The sequence below is a fragment of the Aristolochia californica genome, unplaced genomic scaffold (genome assembly GCF_029961685.1).
Source record: "Aristolochia californica isolate CCGP_79_NKW_82.1479 unplaced genomic scaffold, dmAriCali1.0.hap1 SCAF_10, whole genome shotgun sequence".
In the NCBI taxonomy this organism is placed as follows: Eukaryota; Viridiplantae; Streptophyta; class Magnoliopsida; order Piperales; family Aristolochiaceae; genus Aristolochia; species Aristolochia californica.
In genome coordinates this window covers 31173328-31185417 of record NW_027181771.1, presented here as the reverse complement: position 1 = coordinate 31185417, position 12090 = coordinate 31173328, and the positions used below count along the sequence as shown (strand labels likewise).

The window sequence follows — 12090 nt, the reverse complement described above, 5'->3', positions numbered from 1 at the left end:
TGTGGGACCCGGAGGCATTGTGGCTGAAAAGTCCATTCTGTCTGCAGAGAGCGAGCCATGGAGATGAAGGTATCAACCAGTCTGGTGGGGCCAAGCGTGTAGAAATGGGAACGAGCGACGCTAGTGTCGCGTTTATCCTCCTTTACGGCGGGCTTAACCGATTACCAAACCAAATTCAAAGAGGAGACCCGAGTGCAACAGTCAAGAAGCCGGCGTCGCTCGTCTTTTCTACTACGGCTGACAAAAAGCGTCATAAAGGCAGAACGGCGCGAGTACAATTTGAAAGAGGGCGACTGGGCGAGAGTACAGGTAACAGGGTGCTCGCTATTGGTCCCCTTTTTTTAGCTTCTCGACAAAAAAAGAAATTAAGAAAAAGTAGATAATTCTCGTGGCAGGAAGAAGATATTAATTTTTTAAGTTTTAAAAAAAAGGTTAAAAACCCCTCACCAAGAAAAAGCGTACTCGCGGACGTCTGTTGCTGCTTACACTCTCTCTCTTCAGCTGTCGGAGCTCCCATGTAAGAGAATTAAGAAATCCAAGCAGTGAGGGAATCAGGGAAATTGAAGAAAAGAAACGACGAAGATGGGGAATTGTTGCCGGTCGCCGGCGGCGGTGGCGAGGGAGGACGTGAAGCCAAGGCCGCTCCATCCCTCCTCCGAGCAGGCGCGGAGGGAAAAGGAGCCCAACTTGAAGAAGGGCTTCACGGTCCTGACCGACAAGTCCGGTGAGAAGATCGACGAAAAGTATGTGGTTGACCGGGAGCTCGGCCGGGGGGAGTTCGGGGTTACCTACCTCTGCATCGAACGGGAGTCGAGAGAGCTGCTTGCCTGCAAGTCCATTTCCAAGAGGAAGCTCCGGACGGCTGTCGACATCGAGGACGTGCGCCGGGAGGTGGCTATCATGAAGCATTTGCCCAAGGATGCCAGCATTGTTAGCTTGAGGGAGGCGTGTGAAGATGAGAATGCTGTGCATTTAGTTATGGAGCTTTGCGAGGGTGGTGAGCTCTTCGATCGGATTGTTGCCAGGGGACATTACTCCGAGAGGGCTGCCGCCACTGTCACCAGGACTATAATGGAGGTCGTCCAGTTGTGTCACAAGCATGGCGTCATCCATCGGGATCTGAAGCCAGAGAATTTCTTGTTCGCGAGCAAGAAGGAGAATTCTCCACTGAAGGCGATTGACTTTGGGCTTTCCATTTTCTTCAAGCCAGGTACTTTTTTTATTTTTTGGTCATGGATTCTCTCCTATGTTGGGATTATGTTAGGTTTATCTGCGCAAAGGAGGAAAATGCTAGTGTAACAAACTACTGATTTCAATAATTTGAGATTGATCGTAAATGCAAGTTGAGGGTTTATATTTTTAGGTCTATCTTGTGTATGTAGTGCACAGAAGAAAAAGTATAGGGCGCATTTTTGTAATGAAGATGGCCAATCGCGAGTGTTATACAGTTCCACTTTGCGAGCCCGAAAATAGTTAATGAACAGGGACAAATTTGTTTGTGGGCTGATGTCGCTGACTAGGGTAAACTGTGTACACTGCGCGATGTGAATAATGCTGCAATGCCATGTATTTCTCAGGAAAGATATGACGCTGATTAAAGTCATCTCAGTCGTAACGGTTTTCTTATTACCTTTCACATTGTTGAGTAATAACGGTTTCTATAATCCACTGGCCCGGTGGCATTCAACTCAATTATGGAACATTCCCTTCCATTCCATTCAGTTAAAGCAAATTAGGGGGAGGGAGGTGGGTTGTCCCACCCCCCTTTCCACTTTTTCACCATCTGTGATGATAAAATATACGTGAAAGACACAGGCCACCCACGCCTCCATCAACCTCAGAGAATGAAATGTACAAGTGTAGGACAGTAAAACATTATGAAATAAGAAAGCATCCTTTTCCTCTAAAGATCTCTCACTGTACAGAGACCACAAGACTCGTTCACCAGCACATAAATCAGTCAGTACCATCACAACCCTGCCAGCAGTCACTTTAACCACCTGACCACGGCCACCTCAATTGGTACCTTCATCAGAGCCTTTCATGTAAGATGGTTAACTCATAGTAATTGCACTGATCCAAACAGAAAGGCAGTAGCTGTAACTGCTTCTTATCATCTCCTTCAGAACGTCCTCTTCACTACTTCCTGGCTATGGGTCCTTGCCACATCAAGAAAAGATACACCTTTTAGGACCTTAGTATAGAGAATTGCTTTAATTGAATCAACTGATGTGCTGTATTTCTGCTCGCTTTGTACATTTGTTTCACAATTATGAATAGAGCAGTTAGTTAATAATTTATATTTGCTTCTTTTCATGCCAGTTATTATGTGATGCACTGCAAATATTACTACCATGAGAAAAAAAGCACTCTACAGATTCTCTGTCATTCAATATTTGTGGCTCAGCACTGCTGTGCTATATTTCTGCTCACTTTGTACATTTGTTTCACAATTATGAATAGAGCAGTTAGTTAATAATTTATATTTGCTTCTTTTCATGCCCGTTATCACTGCAAATATTACTACCATGAGAAAAAAATACATACTACAGATTCTCTGTCATTCAATATTTGTAGCTGTAATTCATCTCTTGTCAGTGTCTAGTCATGTTTTCTCTGGAAGGCAGGTTCATTTCTTTTACTTCTCATTTTCTATTCACACCAACAATGTCTCTTCATTTAGTTTGCATGAGGAGACTTGGCCTTGAGGGTTTCTACTTTTAAAATACACATATATGGTATTATTCATCTGAAAAGAAATTTGCATACCGTAAAAGTTAACTGTTTGGGTTGACATCAAGCAAGAATACTGAAAGGGGCTTTTTGTTTCTGTTCCCAATTGCTTGGTATTTATTTTCACACTTAAAAGTGTTTGCTTGGGGACTGTTATTTGTATTTGTCCTTGCCTTTTCTTAAGGAGCTTAGAATTGGATCTTGTTGCTTGTTCCGTTGTTTTGTCCCTCATAGTGTAGTTGCTCTCTTTTATAATGTTCTGGTTCCAGTTTCTTAAGAAATATTAAATTCTGGAGGTAATAAGCTAAATTAAGTTTAGCATTTTCTCCAAAGTGTGATCGATGCAAGAAATGTGCTAAATGCTGATCTTATTTTCCGGAAGCTGCCTGTGAGTGTCCATGTGAATTATGCTGTGCTTTTACTTTTTGTGTCCACTTTATTGCTTTTGAAAGGAAACTTTCGGTTTCTGCTCTAGCTCTAACATTTTATTCTTTGGCATCATAGGGGAAAAATTCTCTGAGATTGTTGGAAGCCCTTACTACATGGCACCAGAAGTGCTTAAGCGAAACTATGGTCCTGAAATAGATATTTGGAGTGCTGGAGTCATTCTGTACATTTTATTGTGTGGAGTACCGCCATTTTGGGCAGGTAAGTTCTGTTCAGGTTGATCCTGTCTTTTAATCATAGGGTAATGCATGTCCAGTTACTGCTTAGGAACAATGTTGTAATAGCTGTATATAAGATTTGGCTGACTCTTTCTCTCTCTCCTCTGCTCTGCTCTTCAATCTAAAACATGTTTATATTCTTGATGTAGAGACGGAACAGGGAGTTGCGCAGGCAATTCTTCGTGGAAATATAGACTTTAAACGGGACCCATGGCCTAATGTTTCAGAGAATGCTAAGGATTTGGTACGACACATGTTGGAGCCAGATCCAAAACTTCGATTAACAGCCAAGCAAGTTCTTGGTACTTTGCACCTCTCTTGCAACCCATGTTTTGATGTTGAAGTGAAACATTTTCTAGGTTTTTGTTAGGACCTGTATTCTTTTTCTTATCTTTATTAAACCTGCCTTGCATATTCTTTGTGCAAAGTAATTTTATGTGCAAGGACTAATAAAGCACTACTTATAGGTTTTTCTTCTTAAACTAATTACTGATTTTGTGAGATACTTTTGAACCATACTCCTTGAACTAGATACTAAGGAAAGAGTCAGTTTATTTACTTTGACTTCAAATTATGCATCAAGGGTCACAAACTTATGTTGCATTTACAGCTTTGATTGCACTTTGTTGTGAAATGATTGAAATAAGAAAAGAGAAAGCCTGCCAAGTATTAATGTTGTATTGTTCTTGATGTAGTGCATTATAATGTGAAAGAGTTAGCTCGAGAATATGGATATAAGATCAATTGGAGGTTGCTTGTGTTAATAAAATAAATAGACGGAAGAGACACAACTTAAAAGAGAAGGAAACTTAATCAAAAGAGAAGGAAGCTGAATTCAAAGAGGGCTGACTTTCCTATTTTAGATTCAAGTTGGAAGTCTATAAGCTGCCATTACTTTAGACTTTCTATTTCAACAAAGCAGTAACAGGAATTTGCAGCTTATATCTAAATCAATAATTTCTATTTTAAGAACTTGATTTTAAAATAGGAAACATGACTATCTTTAAATCTGGTTTTCTTTTCTTTTGATTGAGTTGAACCTCTTTCTTCTTTCATAAATATGACCAACCTTTAAGAGGAATAGTCCCACATGGATTAGTGAGTAGAAAGATGTTGATTTATTAGTTAGAAAAGAGGCTTCCTAAGTTGGTTAGTTATTTTGGGATGAGCTTTGGACCCAACTTCACAATCTCATGCCTGTAAGTATCCTTGAGCTAACTCTTCCACATTATAATGTATGACATCAGTTGCTCTTTCCAAAAAAGAAACGAAAAGATAAAATGTTGCATGGTTAGTTTCTGTGAAGTTGGGCGTTTGGTCTCATGATTCTCCAGATATCTTTTGACTGAGTCCATGTAAAGTCCGCCAACTCAGATTTGTGCTATTTAATGGTCTTATGGCTCTCCATTCCCTATATGTTGTTGACAAAATTGGGAAGTAAATGATTGAATGTGATTGTCAGGTTGAGTTCTTATAGGTCACTCTTTTGCCATTAGAGAACATTTTTGTAAAATGATGGTAAGATAGGGGTAACTGTCTTTTTTTATGGTTGTATTATTTTTCAGAGTATGCATATGTTGATTCTGGATAGGTTTATTTGCATGTCTAAGACTGCAGGGTGCAACTGAAGTTTTGAAAGGGGTGGGAATGCGGTCCTCTATTGTAGCCATTGTAGATTTGATAAACATGCACCTTTTTCTAGGTAGCTTTGTACCTCTGTAGGAGCTGGAATGTTTACTCAGATTTTGCCCAGCTATTATAGATATTTATCGTAATTTTGAATCCAATAATTTCTTCTAAAAATTAACTAATTTTTTATTTGACATTAAAAATTAATGCAGTTCATAGATATTTAAGTATAAGAATATCATTTGAAAGTTAAATAATATATACTTTTTTGTGCAGGATAGTTTTGCAAAATTTGACCCCACTCATTTTATGTGGGTCTTTTTCTTCAATTCATAGCCATCTGGTGTGTGAAAATGCGATCTGATCCTTGCGTTAAATATGGTTCTGGGAGGGGTTCCCTGTTACCCTACCCTGCTGCAATTCCCAGATCTTGAAAGGTAGGTTGAGCAAGTTGCAATGAAAATTCTCTTTCCCCTCCAGACTACTCTTCAAAGAGTGAACTCTTAATCCTTCATTAAAAACAAAAACTGGTGAAATTTTAATAGTCATAAAATGTCATTGCTCTGTATTTTCATACTATTAGTCTCAGTCTTAGCTTAGTTGCTGGTTGGCTATCCAAATCATCCAGGACTTTCTTCTATATCTGACTATATCAGTAGGGAAAGGCTTAGCTCACCAAATATTAAGTTGTACCTAGATACCAGGCTTTTGTGGTCTTTTGTAAGGTTTGCTTTCCTCTCTCTTGTTTGAGCTTCAGATCAGGCCTCGTTGTTTTGGAATGAATACAAAAAATACATGCCTAAAGTTAATATTTCGTTAGACATCGTCTTCCTTGGAGCAAGATTTGAGGCTAGTTGAACTCCATAGATGAACTTAAGAAATTAGGGTGAGACCAACTTGATGAACCAGTGTATTTACTGACGACTATACGTACTGAGTTGAAATCCTCAAATTTCTAAATCAGATGTTCGTTGAACTCATAGCAATATTCAGGCAATTGGTAGTTGTCACAACTCCTGGTGCCAACTTATTGCTACTGTTCTATCCTCGCTCATCAAAGCTTTTGAGTGTTGTTTGTTGAGGCATGATTTTTTGAGATATATGATTTATAGTTTAGGTACATTATGCTGTTGTAGGATCATTTTGTCATTGTGCTGATTAGTAGCACTCTTGAGAGAGTTTGACGTGTGTGCCGGGGCTGCTGATAGTATTAATGTCTTATTGTAGTTCGTAACTTAGACTTGAGTAAGTGGATTATGTCCTCACATAATATATTTTATTAGGTGACTTGATTTAAGGGTGGTGGTGGTGGTTGGGGGGGGGGGGGGAGATTGACATCTAGACAGCTGTCTCTTTCTTGGCTGATGCAAGTTACCTGCTGCTGGTCCCCTCTGTTTGACTCGGTTTCTCCTCTATTTCAAATTTACACTTATTTATCTTAGAATGGTTTGTATTACCATGCATCTGTATATTGGATCAATTATGAAAATAACCTGAATGAAGATACCAACTAGTGAGTCAGCTTCAGTTTTTTTGTAAAAAATCATCCATAGGTTGTGACCCTAGATAAGTTTTTTCTGCTTAAACATGGTGCCAAAGCATATCAAAGATCCATGTGGCTTGCAACAGACAGTAAGTGTATGTGAGAGAAGTTCACTTGCTCTATTTTCCTTTCTAGGCTAGCTTTCTCATGGGTGGATAGGATTTGTTTAATTGGACCAATGTCATGTAGGATAAAGACTTGCTATTAAATGCATATGAGGATTCCTTAAGAAACCTGGTAATGATTTGGTGGACATCTTGGTGTTTTGAGAAAATGTGAATCTGCAAACTGGGAAACTTGCATTGTTGGTTTTCTCTCTAGGTGTTCAAAGAGCTTAACTTTCCATTGGCTCTGATCTAACTGACTTTGTTGAAGCAGTGTACCTCTGGTATTTTCCTTCTTAAATAATGAGGGTATCTAGCGTTCCTCATACAAAAAGAAGGTCAAATATCAGAGATGGAATCTTTAATGATTTTCAGTGTTTTGTGATATTACCTCCCCTAATAGTTTTCCAGTAGAATCTTTCTTTTGATGGGCATTTTTCTTTTGTTCCAGAGAACCCATGGCTTCAAAATGCTAGAAAAGCTCCTAATGTTCCTCTTGGCGATGTTGTTAAGTCTAGACTTAAACAGTTTTCATTGATGAACAGATTCAAAAGAAAGGCTTTGAGGGTCTGTATACTAAAACATTATGCTCTATTTTCTTTGTGTTTTTCCTACTATGAGATTCTGGAGGTCGAGAGGTCCTGACTTGTAACCTCTTGATAGGTTATTGCCGATCATCTGTCTGTTGAAGAAGTAGAAGATATCAAAGACATGTTCAGAAAGATAGATACAGATAATGATGGGGCGGTTACTTTTGATGAACTGAAAGCTGGACTTCAAAAGTTTGGATCCCACCTAAGAGACTCTGAGGTTCAAGTTCTTCTAGAAGCTGTAAGTACATGTAAACCCTCCCTGTCATGATTTTTTCTTGTGGAAGAAGTATTTGATACATAATGAAGTAAAAAGTAGTACATATGAAATAATACTCTACACTTCTTCTTTTTCTACATTAGGATTCTTTACTGGCTATATTTAGTATGGGGCTTTAGAAAATACGTAAACAGGATCCTTGAGGATGCCCTTAGCTTTGACAATCTACTGTTGACCTTTTCTCATGTCTGTGTATTGAGATAAAAATGTATAAATTCTGTCACTTTGGTAATCATGGGATCAATAGGTTGTAAATAATTTATCATCTTAATTACTTTTTAGTGGCATTGTTGTGTATCTGTTAAAATGCTGTAAAAAAAAAAAAAAAACTTTGTTCATGTTCCATCCCAATCCAATAGAATTTTTAAGGCTGATATCCTCAGTGTAGATCTATACTGATTGTGTCCGGAAGAAACTGCTCTTCTGTTAAGAGTCATTTCTCTATCTTCATATTTGAAATCGACTAGTTTAATGTTCCAACAGGTTGGTACAAACGCAAAAGGAACTTTAGATTATGGAGAATTTGTTGCTGTCTTCTTTCATCTTCAGAGAATGGCCAATGATGAACATCTTCAAAAAGCTTTCTCATATTTCGACAAAGATGGTAGTGGCTATATTGAACCGGAGGAGCTTCGGGAAGCTTTATTAGAAGATGGTGATGCAGGCTGTGAAGATTTGGCAAATGACATTTTCCAAGAAGTGGACACAGACAAGGTGATTGGCTCATGTTATCTTTTACTTCTAACAAAAAGGGCAGTCCATATATGAGTTTCACTTACTTTCTCTCAATGGAAACACAAACATGGTGACTACTTTCAGCATGCTTCTGATTAAATGATTTCTTGTCAATACCACAGGATGGACGGATCAGCTACGAGGAATTTGTTGCTATGATGAAGACTGGAACTGATTGGAGAAAGGCTTCTCGACATTACTCAAGAGGGAGGTTCAACAGCCTGAGCATAAAATTGATGAAAGATGGATCTCTTAATATGGGAAATGAGTGAAAAATATATGGAAAATGTGAGGCTCTGATTGGTTTGTAGTCGTCAATAGAGGTGACTCATTTTCCTGATTATTTACGGTGGGTGTCTGTTTGATGTTTTTTAGGTGCGCCCTGTCTGGTTGGCTTACGAAGGTGGTGATGTGATGGTGGTGTGTGTAACATGGGATAACTCTTTCCACTCTATTGGTAACACAATGCCTTGTATGTTTTGCTGCAAATCTGGCTTGCCATTTCTGTTCTGGATTGATGAGCTTGGAGAGGCTGCTAACTGCCCGAAACTCTCTGCTCATCTTCGTGTTTATAAAAAAATCAAATCATCTCTATTAGCTTGAAAGGAACTATTTTTGTTTCGCCTGTATGCTCATGCGGTTAGTTTCCTGTGGTGTCTTAGTACTTACCTGGTTTACTAGCTTGTCAAAAACGTCAATAATATAGCGTACAAACTGATAAACGTTCTGGCAGGGGATATGCCGAAAGCATAGAATGGGACTTGCAGGTCAAGTGGAGCAACACAGGGTTAGTCTCCAGTCACGGGGGAGGTGATTGAGATCAGCCCCACGTAAATCTGCCTCGTTCACTCTCCCGTGTTAGAAATCGAATTTCCCAAATTTAAATGAACTCCAATGCGAGACTGGCAATAGATTTAAACAAGCCTATTAAAATAAGCTTCATTTGTAGGCTCTATTAGCGACTTAATTTAAATGAAGATTATACAAGTCTCATCAATACTACAGGAAAAGAATAAAAGCATCAGACCAAGGTAATTTTACCCTCTATTACTTCCTCCAGTTTCTTCAGGTCTCTGTGCCATGATTTTCAATTCGGATTCACGTAGACTATAGTTAAAATCCACTCCCCCTTCATTGGCTGGGTTGTTACAACAATTATTCAAGGAAAGGCTACTAACCATTGAGAAATTGATATCAATAGACCAGAGGATTGTCATTCTACCAGCAAGATTGTGAGTAGGAACAAGGTGAGAGGACAATTAGCTCACCATTTTCCAAACTTTGGAAAAAGAATCTCAATTAACACTTCAACACGACAAAAGATACAAGGTTTGTGTTCCATGGCTGCTTCCCTACCTACTGGCTTCCATGCTTGATTTCTTTAATTGTGTCATCTTCTTCTCTCACTAATCCACACACTGGGTTTAGGGCGTCATCTCCTTCGTATATGTAGGGTCCCTCGAAAGGGTTCCCCTAACAATGGGGCCTGACCCCTCCTAGATTTAGCTTTCCCTGGGGTTTTGCTTTTTAAACTCCCTTCCCCTCGTCTTGTTCACTTTTCCTTGTTATTTCACCTTCCGTATTATAGAAGGCCGTAAACAACGTCTCATATTGCTCTCCCGCCCCATCTTAATAGAACACATTGATTCATCCATTTTTTGAGTCTTCTTCTAGCTCGATTATCTTTGCCTGCTCTTGATCCTTCTCCCCCTCTGGTTTGATCTCATTGATTTTATTTAGGATCCATCAAGCTTGCTACACACATTTTTATTCCATACCTGATTTTGATTTACGTTTCCACTCCCACTCCCACTTTCTCTTTTGCAATTCTCTATTTTGTCCTATAATTCTTCTCTTTTCCTCTCTTTTTTTTTCGTTTTTTTTTATTTGTTTTTACTTTCTTTCTCCCACTGTTTTCATTCGTGTTTATTGTCCTAGTTGTGCCTTATTAGGGAGCCCTCTCAATTCTCTTTACCACTTCCTTATGCCATCTACTGTTTTAACCCTATTTCTGTGAAACTTTCTTTGACTACATTTTCAAACCTAGGGGTGGTGGGCATGGGTAAGGTCTAGGTTGGGTTTGTGAAAACCTGAAATCCAATCAAGTTAAAATCCGGAAAAAAAAAAAAAAAAAAAATCGTCCCTCCTACCTGGACCTTGACATGATTCCTATTCCCTCCCCTCCCATCCCCTTAAACCTGACTTGTCCTTGTATCCTTACCCTATCCCCGTAAACTCAACTTCAACTTGTCCCTGTAACCTCGCCTTGTCCCTATATCCTATCTCCACCCAGTTTTCATATGCCCGTCTTGTCCTCATGTGTTGGGTTTAAGGAAAATCATGCCCGACCTGAAAACTGATAGATTTTTTATTTTGTTTAGTCCTCGACCCTCAAGGTGAAACCCAACTCAATGCCCATCCCTATTCAAACTGTTGTCTTCTTGTCCTTTACTTGATACCTTTAGTGTCTCCACCTTCTTCCACTATTCTACTTATTTTCCCTTTTCCTATCTTTTGGTCTTTCGCTTGCCCACTCTATTCAAACTGTTGTCTTCTTGTCCTTTACTTGATACCTTTGTGTCTCTCCACCTTCTTCCACTATTCTACTAGTTTCCCTTTTCCTATCTTTCGGTCTTTCACTTGCCCACTCTAGCGATTGCCCATTAGAATCTACTTCCTTGGAAGCTTTTAGGCTGACTTGTTAGTAGAGACAATGAGTAAATCCAAGCACAAAGTTGGGAATATGGTAATCAACTAGATGTAGAAAAGGCTTATAATAGTTTCAGGGAATTATATACATTCTGTTAAATATGTATGAGCTCCCAATCCATTGGAAATTTTTTTAAAACGTCATGCATCACGAGTCCTGCCTATTTGGTTGGAGTGAACGAGGAGCTCGTTGGTTAGAGTCAATTCAAGGCAGGTTTGAGGATTAGACAAAGAGATCCATTGTTCCATTATTCATGTAATCCAAATTTCTCCATTGAAGGTTATACATAAAAAAAAGTTCCCATGTACAATGAAATACAGAGACAAGAGTGATTTTTATTTACTTGTATTCATTTCAACATCTTTCGACTTAGAAATATTAGCCTCAAAGGGTTTGGTAGTTGATGATCATCTGTCTCTAGGGACTCCATAAAATTGAAAAATATCAGTTACTTCCTTACATTAGGGGTAGTAATTGCTAGAGGCAATTATAAACACGACATGTATTATAGATTGAATGAAGGCCAATTGAATTAAATATAAAATATAAAATTATAAATCTAACATTTTCCCACTCGGTCTAAATAGTTGCAACATTATCTGCAAGAATATCTAAAATTTTCTAATACTTTACAGTCTAAACAAAGTCCCATCCTGATTGTATGATCCTTAAATAAATTTGGTGGCATATTTTTAGTAAATGGATTTGTAACCATTTGTTCAGTATGAATGTGTTCAATTGAAGTCAAGTTTAGATTACCCTTAGGTATCCAAACTTGCATCACCCACCCTGCAGCTTTGATTCCCTAACTAAGCACTCAAATACACAATGTCCATTGCATCCACAATACTGATATGATTCACTATGAGAAGACCTTATTGTGGTCCTTGCCACTTTCATCTCATAAACACCTCCAATGCTTCTTTTTCTTATATTCTCCATTTCCAAGACAATTTTTTTCTTGGAGAATAGGATTCCTTAGAGCCATTTTCTCTAAGGCATAGGAAAAATCACTGGTTTTCCTTTTGACAAACCATTTTTGGACTTTAACAATTCGTTCTTTTCTTGGATCTCTAATGTTCATTTGCATACATCTTCATA

General features: G+C 38.6%; 1 protein-coding gene across 1 annotated transcript; it reads left to right on the top strand.

Annotated features, from left to right (window-relative positions):
- The first annotated feature begins 470 nt into the window (after nt 1-470).
- On the top strand, nt 471-8908 carry LOC137936055 (calcium-dependent protein kinase 13-like). Its single transcript, XM_068780577.1, has 8 exons — nt 471-1210; nt 3238-3381; nt 3548-3700; nt 7126-7241; nt 7338-7505; nt 8028-8258; nt 8402-8567; nt 8655-8908. The coding sequence occupies exons 1-7, from the start codon at nt 583-585 to the stop codon at nt 8549-8551; spliced, it is 1590 nt and encodes a 529-aa protein (XP_068636678.1). The 5' UTR covers nt 471-582; the 3' UTR covers nt 8552-8567; nt 8655-8908.
- The last annotated feature ends 3182 nt before the right edge of the window (nt 8909-12090 follow it).

Coding starts and splice junctions, on each gene's coding strand:
- LOC137936055 (XM_068780577.1), top strand. CDS start 583: ATGGGGAATTGTTGCCGGTCGCCGGCGGCGGTGGCGAGGGAGGACGTG. Junction 1,211..3,237: donor TTCCATTTTCTTCAAGCCAG/GTACTTTTTTTA, acceptor TTGGCATCATAG/GGGAAAAATTCTCTGAGATT. Junction 3,701..7,125: donor AACAGCCAAGCAAGTTCTTG/GTACTTTGCACC, acceptor CTTTTGTTCCAG/AGAACCCATGGCTTCAAAAT.